This window comes from Pelobates fuscus, chromosome 12, assembly GCF_036172605.1.
Source record: "Pelobates fuscus isolate aPelFus1 chromosome 12, aPelFus1.pri, whole genome shotgun sequence".
Lineage (NCBI taxonomy): Eukaryota > Metazoa > Chordata > Amphibia > Anura > Pelobatidae > Pelobates > Pelobates fuscus.
This window is the reverse complement of record NC_086328.1, coordinates 87,786,948-87,803,351: the sequence shown is the minus strand read 5'-3', so window position 1 is coordinate 87,803,351 and position 16,404 is coordinate 87,786,948. Positions and strand designations below refer to the sequence as shown.

The following is a 16,404-nucleotide window of genomic DNA, read 5'->3' as shown; positions in this document are numbered from 1 at the left end:
TTCTTACTCCCCTCCCAACTTCTTACCCCCCTCTTTTTCTTGTCTCCCCTCCTTCTTACACTCCCCCCTCCCCTCTTCTTACTCCCCCCTCCTCTTACTCCCCCCTCCCCTCTTACTCCCCCCTTCTTCTTACTCTCCCTCCTCGCCTCTTCTTACTCCCCCCTCCCCTCTTACTCCCCCCTCTTCTTACTCCCCTCTCCCCTCTTACTCCCCCCTCCCCTCTTCTTACTCTCCCCCCTCCCCTCTTCTTACTCTCCCCCCTCCCCTCTTCTTACTCTCCCCCCCTCCCCTCTTCTTACTCTCCCCTCTCCCCTCTTCTTACCCCCCTCTTCTTACTCCCCCCTCCCCTCGTCTTACTCCCCCCCTCCCCTCTTCTTACTCCCCCCTCTTCTTTCTCCCCCCTCTCCCCTCTTACTCCCCCCTTCTTACTCCCCTCCTCCCTATTCTTACTCCCCTGTCCCCTCTTACTCCCCCTCGCCTCTTCTTACCACCCTCCCTTCTTCCTACTCCCCCTCCCCTCTTCCTACTCCCCCCTCCCCTCTTCTTACTCTCCCCCCTCCCCTCTTCTTACTCTCCCCCCTCCCCTCCACTTACTCCCCCCTCCTCTCCTCTTACTCTCCCGCCCCCTCTTACTCCCCCCTCCCCTTACTCTCTCCCCCCTCTTCTTACTCTCTCCCCCTCCCCTCTTCTTACTCCCCCCTCCCCTCCTATTACTCTCCCCCCTCTTACTCCCCCCTCCCCTTACTCTCTCCCCCCCCTCTTCTTACTCTCTCCCCCTCCCCTCTTCTTACTCCCCCCTCCCCTCTTCTTACTCCCCCTCCCCTCTTCTTACTCCCCCCTCCCCTCTTCTTACTCCCCCCTCCTCTCTTCTTACTCCCCCCTCCTTACTCCCCCCCTCTCCTCTTCTTACTCCCCCCCTCTTCTTACTCTCCCCCCTTCTTACTCTCCCCCCTCTTCTTACTCCCCCCTCCCATCTTCTTTCTTCCCCCCTCCCTCCCCTCTTCTTACTTCCCCCCTCCCTCCCCTCTTATTACTTCCCCCCTCCCCTCTTATTACTTCCCCCCTCCCTCCCCTCTTCTTAATTCCCCCCTCCCTCCCCTCTTATTACTTCCCCCCTCCCTCCCCTCTTATTACTTCCCCCCTCCCCTCTTCTTCTTACCCCCTCCCCTGTAGTGTGGCCGACCTGCTCTCCGGTCCCGGCCGGAGTGATGGGAAGGCGCACGCTCAGTGTGCACTTCCTTTCAGTCCGGCCGGTTACAGGAAACAGAAACTCCGCGCGGAACAGGAGTTTCTGTTTCCTGTAACCGGCCGGACTGAAAGGAAGGTGCACACTGAGCGTGCACCTTCCCATCACTCCGGCCGGGACCGCGGACCGGAGACCGGCTCGGCCACGCTACAAGGGAGGGGAGAATCTGTTATGCAGCCGCCTGAGCGCTCTTTACAGAGCGCTCAGGCGGCTGCAGCATTTAAAGGGCCGGCCCGCCGCGGCCGGTCTTAATGGGATTTAGGGCGGCCTGGGGGGCAATTGCCTCCCTGCCCCCCGGCCCAGCCCGCCCCTGGCCCTGAGGGTGCCCCCACCCTCAGGGACTCCCTCCCGACCGGCTCTGGAAAGGGGAAAAGGGGTAAAACTTACCTTTTTCCAGCGCTGGGCGGGGAGCTCTCCTCCTCCTCTCCGCCCCGTCGGCTGAATGCGCACGCGCGGCAAGAGCTGCGCGCGCATTCAGCCGGTCGCATAGGAAAGCATTTACAATGCTTTCCTATGGACGCTTGCGTGCTCTCACTGTGATTTTCACAGTGAGAATCACGCAAGCGCCTCTAGCGGCTGTCAGTGAGACAGCCACTAGAGGATTAGGGGGAAGGCTTAACCAATTTATAAACATAGCAGTTTCTCTGAAACTGCTATGTTTATAAAAAAAAAGGGTTAACCCTAGCTGGACCTGGCACCCAGACCACTTCATTAAGCTGAAGTGGTCTGGGTGCCTAGAGTGGTCCTTTAACATGAAATGCCTTTACGTTTAACGTTAGTGTTCCTTTAGAATACTTTGTTGCTTCGACAGTAGCTCCAATCCACAAAATTCTAATATACACTGCCACCTAGTGGTCAATCATGGGAACTGCACCAACAGAGAGCGGCTGAGTGACCTGCAGCCTGGCGGGAGGGGGCGTGTTCTCGGGTGGCGGGCTGTGCAGAGCGCGGGAGGTTTCAATGTGGCGGGAAGGCGTCCGGTTACCGATCACATCGTAGCCCCCCCTACCAGGGGGAACATGGAGCGAGTTCCCGAGCTGTACGTGCAGTGTGACACACGGAGACCGCCTGTCAGGCTCAGCCGGTAATATAGACCTTATTTACTAATAATGATACATAGCACCATTACCATCAGTCAGATCTCAGCATGACCTGTCCATCATGGGCTATAATTACCAGGAAATAATTATAGTTATAATGCGATATAATGCTCTATATCCCCTCCATGCACCTGTTACCCCACTGATCAAACCTCCTCCCCTTTAATAGGATGGTGTCAGCACAGCTTGACATGATCTGAATCTTATTATACACTGGGTTATAATTATCAGCATGCTTTTACTGACATTCATACACTATTAGTAAATTATTCTTGTGTACTTTTTATTCCATGGTTAGAATGCACTAACATTCTATTTTTTTTATTTTTATTTATTTTTTTTATGCCTGATACATCAACTAAATGTAAATAGTAACTACTAGTATGCTTGAATTTATAAATTTGCAGCAAAGGTTGTATTTGCACTATAATTTTAAGTGTGTGTGTATAAAACTACATTTAAAAATATATATTTTTTTGTGTAAAAATGTGTTTAATTCTCCATCCACATGTATGCAATGCATAAAGTATCAATTCCCAATAGACATAAGATATATATATATATAATAGGATAAATTTTTTATGGTAAAAAGAAACCACCATCTGCTTACTAATCTGCATCAAGAAGCACTTGTCTGTGTGTATATGTCACATGGTTGCGGGTTGATTTTAATTTCTGGTTTTGACTGTTTGGCACTTTGGAATTGGCTGTAATGTGTCAAATTTAGTTCCGCTCACTGCAAATCTGCTTCAGGTCTCCAGTGTGCCTCTATGAGGAATATCAGATTGTACAATCTTGTGCCAGCCTGGCTAATGCTGCTGCCGGAGATGGAGTTACACCTCATGCATCGACACTATCTAATTACGTGCAGCGTTTTACACGGAAGTGCTGTTCATACAAGGTCCAAACATTGAAGTGGTAATGGTGCCTTGAGCATCAGGAGCAATGTAGGCACTATAATCACTTAAGCATATTGAAGTACTTATAGTGACAGGGTACCATCCCTGCTTCTTTATATTTGTCCAGTTTGTCAAAAAAGAGCAGCAAGATGTCAAATGTAAGTTTTCAGGGATGTTACCCAAGTGGTTATGGTGCCTAGAGTGTGTCTTTTAAAGTAACTGATCAATTCACAACTTACAGGATTATTTCCTACAGTGAATGGGGAATTAAGTGATTTTCAACTTTAAGGCCATTCATCTAATGAAGTAATACTCGTCTAATATTTTAAATTCACTTTAGATACCTGACAATTCTCACTTTTAGTGAGTAGCCCTGTTTGTGAATACACCTAATACGTTTATTGGAATATTCTCTTTGAAAATACCCCAATGATAAGAGTGATTTTACACTGTAAATGTCTGTCCTCTCTAAAGTCTTTGCTGATTTTTTTATTACCCTTGTTCCTTGTACAGATCACATCCCTGCTCTCAGAATGCACCTTGTTTTTCGGCCCCTTTGCCATCACCTCTCCCTTCTCAGTTGTTGGTTTTTGGGATGGGGGACTGGTCTGGGTTATCTGCCGATGGCAAAGTAATAGTGACTTTGGAAGGAGGAGCCAAAATGTACACTCTTGGAACACTGTCAGAGGAGTCTAGGTGAGTTTGTGATTTTTTTAAACTCCCACCCCCCTGCAACCTTGAATGTTGGGAAGTAGAGAAGCTCATTCTATTCTGTTATTGATTTTTCTGAAGATGCTTTATTTGGGAATGTGGCCTTACTAATGATGCCCACCCTTCATTTGAGGAGGGAGAATTACGCATCCATATGGAGATACAAGGACAGGTAATGTATAGATCCTTACTTCTAGTAAATGTTTGTTCTGATAATTATGACTTGCCAATGGAGCGTTTTGAATATTTTTACATCACGGTTGACCTATGCTTAAGGACCCATGATGGAATAATTCTCTCATGCAGCTTTGTACCAGCAGAGACTGTCACTTGATACAATTAGTGGCCCCACACTGACTGGTGAGCTGTGGACAGAGCTCAGAGTGAGCGTTAAACACAGCCCTTTAAATTACCATGGATGAAGTTCTATGTTCAGCCATTGCCCGGTGATGTCAACACTCAAGTAACTAGAACAAGAGAAACAGTCCAGGCGCTCAATGATGACTTAATTTGGCAGATTTAAGGAAGATAATGTTTACATGTAGCAGCAACATTTTGACCTACAAATGAGGTCTTTATCAAGCTTGATAAGGACCTCGTTTGTAGGTCGAAACATTGCTTTTACTTGTAAATCCCAGAGCTATGATGCTATCAGAACATTTGCGACTACTTGGTGTTTTGTTCTGAAATTATGTATCTCATTGTACCACCTCCTAAATAAAGAAAAAGGAAAAAAAAAAGAGCTATGACGAGAGAATGACAAGCACCTTCAAACAAATTTGGCAAAAACTTTTAAGAACATCAGAATCATGGCAGATTTGCTTGTGAGGCATTAAAATGGTCTGCCAGAGTCGTGGGTTAGGCCACCGTATTAAGAAGGGAAGTTTGATTGAGGAGTTGAATGACAGATGCAGCACAATACTCTGTGTGATTTACCCTTTGAACATGAAAGCTGTTTATCAATTAGAAGACCTAATTAAACAAATGGCAGACTGGAAAATGGGGCTACCACAAGTGAAAAAGAAATCTAAGTTAATCACAGACCACATATTTGTCAGCAATGACAATATTTTGACACAAGATCAGACAAATATAAACTTTCCACCAAGATGGATAGAAAATTGATGCAATTCCTTTCAGGGGGAGACTGGCATTCGTTCAAGAGGCCTGCCACTATTAAACAACAGACAGATGGGTGCTCTGTCATAAGAAATGGTTACTTAACAGAGTTTGAAATATTTATAATTTCAGAAACGCATACAATGCATGAATGTGCAAATCAGTCAAGAGTAAAACACCCTACTTAAAGGGACTCTCCAGTGCCAGGCAAACAAACCGTTTTCCTGGCACTGCAGGTCCCCTCTCCCTCTCACCCCACATCCCAAGTTGCTGAAAGGGTTAAAATCCCTTCAGTGACTTGCCTGTATCGAGCGCCCACGCTCCTTCCCCGCTGAAGTCATCCGGCGGGGGAGACCTATTGAGCATGTGTGGTTGCCAGTGGGGGAGACCTAATGCGCATGTGTGGCAATGGTGCGTATGCGCATTAGACCTCACCGTAGGAATGCATTGAAAAATGCTTTCCCATGGGAATTTCAGCGACGCTGGATGTCCTCACCTAGCGAGAGGACGTCCAGCGACGTTATAGCACACTTTTTTTCATGTGCTATAAACACGGAAGTGCCCTCTAGTGGCTGTCTAGAGGAGGAGTTAACCCTGCAAGGTAAATATTGCAGTTTATGAAAACTGCAATAATTACACTTGCAGGGTTAAGGGTAGTGGGATTTGGCACCCAGACCACTCCAATGGGCAGAAGTGGTCTGGGTGCCTGGAGTGTCCCTTTAACAATCTATCGAAGAAGTCACTGCCAAAAAGGGCAAAGATACCTATTCCAGAGTTGCGTTTTCTGGTCGCAAAAACCAACGATTCGCTCAGACCGATAATACACCTGGGAGACATCATTACATTTGCAAGGCACATATCTACACATTCTAAAACTGAAGATTTTTGTTTAAGACTTATATATTTTCAGTTCAAGGAGTTTCTGTTTGACTTGTCATCCTCCCCAATGGTCTTTACAAAAATCCTAGTGCTGCTTATGGTACTTTTTAAAAGAAAGGCATTCATGTAATTCTTTATTTAGTTGACTTGCTATGAAAGCCAGTTCAAAAATTGCTGCAAGACATTGCTCAAATATCAAGTTGCCTCCAGTCCCATGGTTAGGTTATAAATTGGAAAAAAAAATCAGCATGCATTAAGCCCAAGCAGAATTTTTTTATTTCTAGGTATTATTGTAGACTCTTGCCTGATAGTCTTCCTTCAAAAAGCAAAGAAGAGTTGCATAGTAAGGTTAGCAATTAGGCCACTGGGTCTTTTGCCAGCCTCTACTGTAGTGTTTTGTTGTAGTTGTGTTTTTTATTTTTATTTATTTTTTTACGATGTCAAACCTACCAAATTCTAACATGATTACACATTGAAATTGTATTTAACTCCTTGTATTGTATTGTAACAAAAAATAAACTGAAACCCTGGACAAATGATGCACTCTAGAAATCCGAACAAATTATTTATTTTGAATTTTTTTTTGTAGCACTATTTGTTATTATTACTGCCAAGACTGCAAAAAATTTATTTTTCTAGAATACATGTAAATTTATATTTGTATATGTCGCATCGGGGTAAAAGCCCCTTATTACATTTACACCCCCCCCCAAAAAAAAGTACAAAACAAGTAGACCGAAACTGTGTCCTTAAGGGGGATATAGATTTATAGCAAAATGTCAGTTCTCATTTTAAAGGAAGTTGTTTGACAGTTTTCTAGAATGTGAATAAGGCATACTCAACACCAACTTCTCCCCTCAGACTGGTGGAAAATACACTGGACTGAAGCAGGAACGTGGGAAGAGGAAGAGAATGCAAGAGGAGCAGGAGAATGTTTGCCCTAATAGTAGACATTTGAACGGTACTACCCAGCAAAAGAACGCCAACAAGAGTGGTTCATCCAAAGTCATTACCTCCGTGAAGGGCACTGCGGGTGAGTGGAGTATTTCTTAATGTTTACAAAAACAAGGCACAAAAAAAAAAAAATTAATTCAAAGCTCCATTTACAGACTGGCTTTGTTGGTTTAGTTTCCTGAGAGAAATATATTTGATTCCCCTTCAGTATCTGTCCTGTTACTGCTAAATTGAGTTATGATATGCTTTTATAGTATTGATATCATTTGTTTTGTCTGTGTGTAATTTTTATTTTCTTCCTAATTTCTAAAGCAGGCCCTACAGGAAGATGGGGCCATGCCCTCTGTCCCATTGACTCCAAAACTGTTATCCTTGTTGGTGGACAGGGTACACGTATGCAGTTCTGTAAGGACTCCATGTGGAAGCTTAATACAGGTGGGTAACCTTGCATTGATCTATATTTGGATATTCCTCCTGCTTGAAGTTCTTCATGTACTCATGCGAGTAAATGTTTATTGGAAGAGATCTTTAATGTGAACTTTCATTATTAATGCCTTTTGAAATCTACTAATTTAGAAGAAGACACTTGGTCTCCAGCAGAGGCTCTGGCAGATGGCCCTTCTCCAGAAGCGCGAACAGGTCATACTGCAGTTTTTGATCCAGAAAGTCAACGGATTTATGTATTTGGCGGTTCAAAGAATAAGAAATGGTTCAATGACGTTCACATCTTGGATACAGAAACTTGGAAGTGGAGCAGTGTGGAGGTCAAGTGGGTCCACAATGTGACCATTACTCTTTTCATTTCTGTTATCCTTCCGCTTGACTTTTTTTTACTTTTCATATTTCCTTTCTACATCATTTTTCTCTCTCTAACTACTTCAGGCCCGGGGAAAAGTTCCGCCTCTTTCATATCATAGTTGTTCTTTGTTTCGAGGAGAAATGTTTGTGTTTGGGGGTGTCTTTCCACGTCCCAACCCAGAACCTGATGGTTGCAGTGATTCGCTTTACATCTTCGATCCAGAACATGAAATTTGGTATCAACCAATTATATTTGGGGAGAAACCTTCTGCGCGCTCTGGGTAAGTAGCGTGTGATCAAGACAAATATATACTTATTTATTTAATTTTTGTGTCAAGTATAAGACTTTACAAGCAGAATGTGACACACTACAGAGATGTACATATATTGTTTGTTTATCAAGTCCCTAACATTTAACTTTACCTATTTTATTTTGAGGTGTGTGTGTGTGTGTATGTGTGTATGTGTGTATGTGTGTGTATATGTATGTGTGTATATATATATATATATATATATATATATATATATATATATATACACACATCTATCAAGAAGGAAAGAGATGCACTCTCAGGTCTTTGTAGAAAAACTCGATATTATTTAATAACAGGTAACATACATGAGATCGAAACGTCGATCAGATGTATGTTACCTGTTATTAAATAATATCGAGTTTTTTCTACAAACACCTGAGAGTGCATCTCTTTCCTTCTTGCTTTACATACCCAGCGTGGGATTGCACCAAGGCAGTTTTTTACTTATTCATTGAAAGGGTGAGTGCCACTACACACGTGTGTGTGTATGTGTGTGTGTGTGTGTGTATATATATATATATATATATATTAAAGCAAACAAGTGATTGCAAAAATGGTAAACTAGTTAGACATGGTGATTCCTGCTAACAAGTCATGTAATAGGTTGGTAAAATGTATAAAAACAAACAACTAAATATTGGATAAACGCCAAACAATGGTAGAGTTATCCTCTAAAAGTTAAATGTCAAGATTGGACATAGCTACCATAACCACTGTATCGCTTGTAGAAAATAACCACCACCAGGGGTTAAACAATATAAAATTGGGAAATGCTTATTGAAACGAATCAATAATAGATACAGGACTCAGTGGAAAGGCTAAAAAATGAAGATAATGGTAGAGGATTGCTGATATTTTGAGTATAAATTAATCAGCTAATTGGGTTATACCCTCTTGGAGTGTCTGGTAAATGCAGTCTACAAGTGGCTGAAATAATAATTTGGTTTAAGTGAATAAGCCACTGAGCTGAAAAAAACAATAATCAAAAAAATCTCTCAAAGGGTTAAACCATAAATATGTGGGAAAATATAGTGCAACTGACAGAGTACTGTTAAAAATTTATTAGTACATGAAATTGTCAAAAAAGCACAAAAAATACAAATATATAAAGACTACAATTAATGTAGTCTTAAAACTAGTAATTATCTGGAGCACAAAGGACTCGAGGTATGTAGCCCAGGGAGGCGGCAAGCCCCCCACCGGCGCAATAGGGGGAGGGAGACTAGGCCTGAACTGTAGGCAAGTAGCTTATAATTCCAGCCGCTTCTCCCACCCTGGATTAAGACACCGACCGTGGGAAGCCTCCGGCATAAGTATACGCTCAAATAGATTGGGTGCTTCAAAAGTTGCCCAGGTGCACTACACAAACTGAGTGTCTGTGGCCCCATACGTTTTTCAGGCTTGCATGCTTTTTAAGATCGTTAATCTTGACTAACTTGAGGAGCTCCCTCAAACTGCGTCTTGTTTGATCAGCGGTCTGGCCCGGCCCACTATACTTATTTATTTTGCCACTTTTTAACATTTCATTTGTATTTGGCATGGCTGCTCAATGGGCAATGCATGCATATGTTTAACCCCTTAAGGACACGTGACATGTCATGATTCCCTTTTATTCCAGAAGTTTGGTCCTTAAGGGGTTAAAGAAACACATAATCAAGAATATGCAGAAATAAGCAACATATTCTTGCCAAGATGACGTGATGGCAAGTATGTTGAAAATTTCACAATTACGAAACAGCCTAAGCATAATCTATAAATGACATGACTGAACAATAACTGCTTCACCAAAGAACGCTTAGGTGGAGGGAAGAGTAATGTGAAGGTAAAGTAATAGCCAAGCAGGAAAAATTTTTTGAATGCAAGAAAAGATAATTAGGCATCATCTTGGCAGTGATAGAAATTTCTCTCAAAGAATGAACCAAACAATGGAAGTACCGGTAATTGATTTTGGTTTCAACCCATCATCATTAAAGGGAATCTCCAGTGCCAGGAAAACAATCAGTTTTCCTGGCACTGGAAGGTCCCTCTCCCTCCCAATCCCCGGTTACTGAAGGGGTGAAAACCTCTTCAGTGACTTACCTTAGGCAGCGGCGATGTCCCTCGTCGCCGCCTCCTCCTCATCGCCGCTCCTCCCTGTGATTCCGTCGGCCGGTGGGCGAGACTGATCCCGCCCACCGGCCGAGGAGACCTAATGCGCATGTGCGGCAATGCCGCGCATGCGCATTACGTCTCCCCATAGGAAAGCATTGAAAACGAATTTCAATGCTTTCCTATGGGGGAAATGAGCGACGCTGGAGGTCCTCACACAGCGTGAGGACGTCCAGCGACGCTCTAGCACAGGTTTTCTGTGCTATAGAGTAGGAAGTTCCCTCTCGTGGCTATCTAGTAGACAGCCACTAGAGGTGGAGTTAACCCTGCAATGTAATTATTGCAGTTTATAAAAAAACTGCAATAATTACACTTGCAGGGTTAGGAGTAGTAGGAGCTGGCACCCAGACCACTCCAATGAAAATAAGTGGTCTGGGTGCCTGGAGTGTCCCTTTAAGAATTTAGGACTGGGGAGGGGGGGGGGTTATTTTTTTTTTATTTAGCCTTGGATACGAGTGCTACAGAGTCCTTGGCTGCACCCTCAAAGTGAACCTGTTTTGAAAAGAAACACATGAAATTGCTCCCATATATATTGAATATATCATAAAGATGCAGGGTGTATTTAGTGTAAAATAGAAAGATTTACTCTTGTCCTCTGTTAGCGTTTAACACTTTAAACAACTGATGTTAATTTCTATAATGTTGATCAGTATTGTTTGAGACGCGCACACATACACACATACACACACACACACACACACACACACACACCACCCACCTCCTCCCCCCCTCCCCCAATCCATCCATATCTGCTCTCATGCTTAAATAATTCCTAATATCCAGGTGTTTAGCCAAAGTCCATATGTGCCATGGATGCTGCAGTGGTAAGAAACACCAATTGCTATACAAGAAAAACGAGAAACCTAGCAGCAGCCTTATAGAAAATCACCATTACGGAGTACTTCTTCTATTAGAAGTTTGTAGCCCCCACCTTGAAATAACACACTTTTACTATTCTCCCTCAGACATTCTGCCTGCCTGATGCGCAGAGAGCTCTATATATTTGGAGGTTGGGACACTCCTGTGTGTTTCAATGACCTTTACCTGCTGGATCTGGGTGAGTACTCTATTGTCACAGATGTGTTCATGCTGTTCATTATTTTTGTTTTTCCTGTAGTTACGTTATATGAGCACATAACATATGAAGCAATCCTACAGGGTCTGAGCCAGTTTGGGGAAAAAAAAGTTTCCATTGCAGTTTGTGTTTTGGAACTTAGTTCAACTAATCAGAGTTCTCATTCCTTAAGTGCTAAAATCCTTAAAGGGAATCTCCAGTGCCAGGAAAACAATCAGTTTTCCTGGCACTGGAGGTCCCTCTCCCTCCCACCCCCCAATCCCCGGTTGCTGAAGGGGTGAAAACCCCTTCAGTGACTTACCTGAGGCAGCGACATGTCCCACGTCGCTGCCTGCTCCTCCCCCGCCGCTCCACCTTCTGCCTACGTCGGCTGATGGGCGAGAATGATCCCGCCCACCGGCCGAGGAGACCTAATGCGCATGCGCGGCAATGCCGTGCATGCACATTAGGTCTCCCCATAGGAAAGCATTGAAAAGATTTTCAATGCTTTCCTATGGGGAATTGAGCTAATAGACAGCCACTAGGGGAGGACTTAACCCTGCAAGGTAATTATTGCAGTTTATGAAAACTGCAATAATTACAGTTGCAGGGTTAAGGGTAGTGGGAGTTGGCACCCAGACCACTCCAATGGGCAGAAGTGGTCTGGGTGCCTGGAGTATCCCCTTAAGCCCTAACTATAACAAAACATTTTGTACACCCCACACAAGGGAAGGAAGTATTACTTTGCGAAATTGCAGAACATTAATGCAGTTTGTCCCACAATAACGGCAGTGTGCATGCTGCTGGTATCATGGGTGTTTTTATGACTTACTTCCTACTTATGCTACATCATTGTGTTGGCATTCTTTGTTTCTTAAAAGTATAGGAAAACCATTGCTCAACATTTAGACTGTTGGGGCAATACCGAGTCTGTTATGACGGTGTCAGTGTAGCATTCATTTAGGTAATATTCTCTCTAGAACATATACAGGACTCTAATGAGGAACCTGACTTGAATTTAGTCACTCAGACTCTTCAGAATACCCTAGAAATGCTGATTCCTTGTTGAAATTAACTAGACTCCTCCAAAAGATATGGGCAACCTAGTGATTGATGGAATTAGTGTTGGTGCCCCAGGTTCCTGTGTGGATTCACTGACCGGGTTCTATTTCAACATTGTCATTGGTGCAATATAACTGTGACAACTTTGTAGGTGTTTTTTATGCATTTTATTAAAAAAAATAAAAAATTTTAAAGCCTAAGATTACGAAGCTAAGGAATTATTTATTGTGAGTCATTGGCAGAGAGACACTTCTGTTGATGTACAATTTTTTAAATTTTTAATCAAAACCATACAGAGCGAATATGAGCAAGTTGCACGCATAGTGTTTGTTAGTTGGATATTCTTTAACCCCTTAAGGACACATGACGTGCGACATGTCATGATTCCCTTTTATTCCAGAAGTTTGGTCCTTAAGGGGTTAAAGGTGTTTAATGTCAACAACGTAAGTCTCTACTACTTAAAGTGGGTATAAACACAGTTCTAGTTTAATACAAAATTCTGTACATCTGTTATACATTTTGGTCACCCATGTAGTATTATCACAGATCCTTACAAACACACGGAAAGCTGAACTACACAGTTATTTGTTCTGGATATCAGTGATGATGTATTGTCACATGTGGTCTTATTTAGGAGTGAACATTTTGTTATGACTATAACTACCTGTAAATCGAAATGCTTCTGATCTTTCATTTGAAAACTTTCCATGAGAGATATACTAGGATTTGTTTAGAAACTGATTTTGCGTAGAAACTGACATGATCTGCTGAAATCAAACCATTCCATCCTAATGATTCTAATTTTGTTCCTGGCACTCTTTGCTCTTTCCAGGGCTCATGGAGTTCTCTCCTGTTAAAGTCAATGGATGTTCTCCCTCTCCCCGCTGGTAAGTTAAATAATTCCTACATTTTGGAGATCACTCAGATATACCTACATTTAAGGAGCACTCCTATAAATTTTATTCAAAGTTATTCAGTGAACATACTTAACCCCTTAAGGACCAAACTTCTGGATAAAAGGGAATCATGACATGTCACACATGTCGTGTGTTTTTTTTATTTTTTCTGCATGTTTTCTTTCAGGGTTCATGAAAATAGCCATTTGCAAAAGCAGCAGATATACTGTCTATAGTTTTTGCAAGCCCTCTCCTTTTTCCTCTTGATCTGCGAGAGTGCATGCAATCATGAGTTTTCAATGCTCCTCAATAAGCTGTAGTACAGCTCATTGAGAAGTGGGCAAGGCAGGCACCCCCTAGCCACTTAGCTCTGAAGTGGAAGAAAACCAGGAGGCTGACTAAGTGACGGCATTGTGGCATTAATTTGGGTGTTTAGGGATCCTGGAAATAGAGGGGTTGCAGGCCCAGTCAATATTGATATCTTGGTTTAATTTCGAGAAATCAGGTGTCAATTTTGCTGGTTCTTTCTTTGGTGCTTAACTGCATGTTTGAAAAATAACAATGCTCTCCTCACAATGTTTCACTTCTGTCATGTATCAATATGCACAAATAATTATCTCTTTGCTTGAGTTATCTGCTCACTCTGGTTCACTTAATAGTGCCATCCTTCCAATAAAGGGACTCAAAAAGCACCAAAACAACTTGAGGTTAATGTAGCCATTTTGTCTTATAGATCATACCCCTGTAGTCTCACTGCCCAATTCTCTGCCATTTATTCGTTAAATTACTTTGTTTATGGAGTTGTAGTCATACCTCCCTGCATGTCACCTATAGAGCTTTCCTAAACACTTCCTGTAAAGAGAGATCAAATGTTTTAACTGCCTTTATTGCACATTCTGTTTAATTTAGAATTCATTATCTTCTGCTCTGTTAAGTCTTTTGTAGCCTCCTGTGTGATTAACGTTTCAATTTACAGAGCAGGTGATAAAACCTTCTAAAGTTAACATCTTTTGATGCCCATGGTGTCCCTTTAATGGTTAAACAGTTGTTTTAAAAATATATATATTTATATGATGAGTTCCCAGCAGCTCGTCCCCTCTGCTGCTTTGACTCATAATGAAGCATTAACCAAAGCAGCAATGGATGTCTGTTTTGGCAGAGTGTCAGCTGACTGCTTGAAGCCTATCACATGCACCATTAATGGTATGAATCGGTATGGCTAGAAAGAAGTGTGTAATCTATACCATAGCCTTACCTCCAGTGGGGACCAGGCTACTATGAAATTGCCATGAATAATTTCCTTTGTCTTTGCTACGGTGTTTGCAGGGTTTATAATTCAATATGCAAGAATACAAACCTAGTATGCATGTGAATAAAATTAATTCTGTTTTGCTTCCCCCATTCCCCCCCAGTTGGCATTCTGCTGCACCAGTTTCAGATACTCACTTTCTTACTCATGGAGGCTATGATGGAAATCTGGCTCTCAGTGATACCCATGTGTTCAACACAGGTAATCCTTGACGATAGGTTTAATATCAAATTGGTGTTGCCCTCTGGCCAAATATTTCATATATTAAAGTGTTCCTCTATAGTATGTATATTGACTTGATTTACGTTTTTCTTTTTTTTTTTTTTATTCTTTATTTTTCGTGCTTGATAGCAACAATTAGTAAAGCAAACATGGTAATATCCAGGTAATAACATATGATTGAGTTGTAAAAGCAAGACTTACATTTGTCAGACATGTTAGTAATTTCAGGTTTGTCATAGTACTTTTTAACGTTGCATAAAACGGGCACGGTTACAAACCTGGGTGAAGCCAAAAAAAATCTTGTAAGAGGGTATCAATTCTCCCGGGGTACTACAGGCTAGAGTGTATCATACTTGGAATATTGTTTCAGTGAGGGTGGGATTGAATGCGTGAGGTAAGTTATGTGGCTCACAGAAATATGTGGGAATTTTAGGTGCCAATATCTTTTGTGCTTTACTGCTAGTGTGTCATTCCAATTGTGTCAGGGCTGTGGGTAAGGAGATAAGTCTCTTATTTTAATGTATTTATTTATTTTTTCCTCTCTCCTCAAGTCACAAAGACATGGACGTCCTTGGTTCACAGTTCCTTGCCTCGTTTACCACGTGCTGGACATTCCATGCTACCACTTCCCAGGGCTAAAGAAGACAAAAATTCAAAGGGAACACCACAGGACCTTCTAATATTTGGAGGAGGAGACAACGAGGGACATTTTTACAGTGATACTGTGAGGCTACATCTTGCAGACCTTCTTGTTCTGTAGATCCTTGCAGTGAGGTTAAAAGAAAAAACCATTGTAGAATAAAAAAGTAATGATTGTTTCTGTTTTTGTTGTTTTTGGCTTTTGTATATAACAATTTCTGATTTTTATGGTGCTTGTACATAGTTCACATATTAAATACTGAATCTTCTTTATACTTGCGTCTCTAGTGTTACTTAAGTGTCAATGACTGGAAGTGCCAATAGTGCATTAAGACTAATTAGGTATTTTCTTGGGAATCCACTAATGTACTTTATTTGCTCTGACTACCCAACATTTATACTCAATCAACTCATATTCTCCTTTTGTATCTGTTGTAAGTGGATGAATCTGAAAGCTATAATGTAAGGAGGGTAAAACAGTCCTACATAGTGTTATGCACAGGATGAGTGCTCCCCCCCCCCTCCCTCCACATTCTATGCTGTTGTTGGATAATTCACTGTTCTCATGCTTTAAGAAAATGTTGGAATAAAAATAAAGGTAAGACAAAAAGGGGTGGGTGGGTGGCTTTATTACCAAAGATAATAGCTGTGGATTTATTTTAAATCTAACAACTTGTCGGTTTGCAAAATCTCTTAAAAACAAAGTACAATTTAAGAAATACAACTTTTCCTTCAAAAAACCTGTAATATTTGATAATGTCCAAATTCCAAAAGAAATATTGTCACTTATAGGATATTTCATGTGTTTAATGTAATGTAGAAATGCACACTTTTTTTTTCTTTTTTAAATCCTGAACATGTGATCTTCCATTCTAGATCCCTGTCAGTCATTGTTAAATAAGATCTGTCCTTTCAACCTGGCAGTAAGTATAGTAAAAAAAAATGCAGAGAAGGGGGGAAGGGCGAACTTGACTATAGAGCTGATCAGACGTGTGGTGGCAGAGCTCCTAACTGGCCAATTTTGGGGGATTTTATCTCTGCCAGCAAGCTGACT

At 41.9% G+C, this 16,404-nt stretch overlaps 1 protein-coding gene across 2 annotated transcripts; it reads left to right on the top strand.

The window, feature by feature from the left end:
- The first annotated feature begins 2,129 nt into the window (after window positions 1–2,129).
- Window positions 2,130–15,489, top strand: LOC134578711 (rab9 effector protein with kelch motifs-like). 2 transcript variants are annotated; one of them, XM_063437712.1, is made up of 11 exons: window positions 2,130–2,330; window positions 3,759–3,941; window positions 4,038–4,128; window positions 6,816–6,987; window positions 7,224–7,343; window positions 7,485–7,672; window positions 7,791–7,987; window positions 11,134–11,225; window positions 13,117–13,171; window positions 14,593–14,690; window positions 15,263–15,489. In XM_063437712.1, the coding sequence occupies exons 1-11, from the start codon at window positions 2,266–2,268 to the stop codon at window positions 15,469–15,471; spliced, it is 1,470 nt and encodes a 489-aa protein (XP_063293782.1). In that variant the 5' UTR covers window positions 2,130–2,265; the 3' UTR covers window positions 15,472–15,489. The 2 variants fall into 2 exon arrangements, with proteins under 2 accessions (XP_063293782.1, XP_063293781.1); XM_063437711.1 differs by having other exon boundaries at window positions 7,221–7,343.
- Window positions 15,490–16,404: the final 915 nt, after the last annotated feature.

Coding starts and splice junctions, on each gene's coding strand:
- LOC134578711 (XM_063437711.1), top strand. CDS start 2,266: ATGGAGCGAGTTCCCGAGCTGTACGTGCAGTGTGACACACGGAGACCG. Junction 6,988..7,220: donor CTCCGTGAAGGGCACTGCGG/GTGAGTGGAGTA, acceptor TAATTTCTAAAG/CAGGCCCTACAGGAAGATGG. Junction 14,691..15,262: donor TACCCATGTGTTCAACACAG/GTAATCCTTGAC, acceptor TCTCTCCTCAAG/TCACAAAGACATGGACGTCC.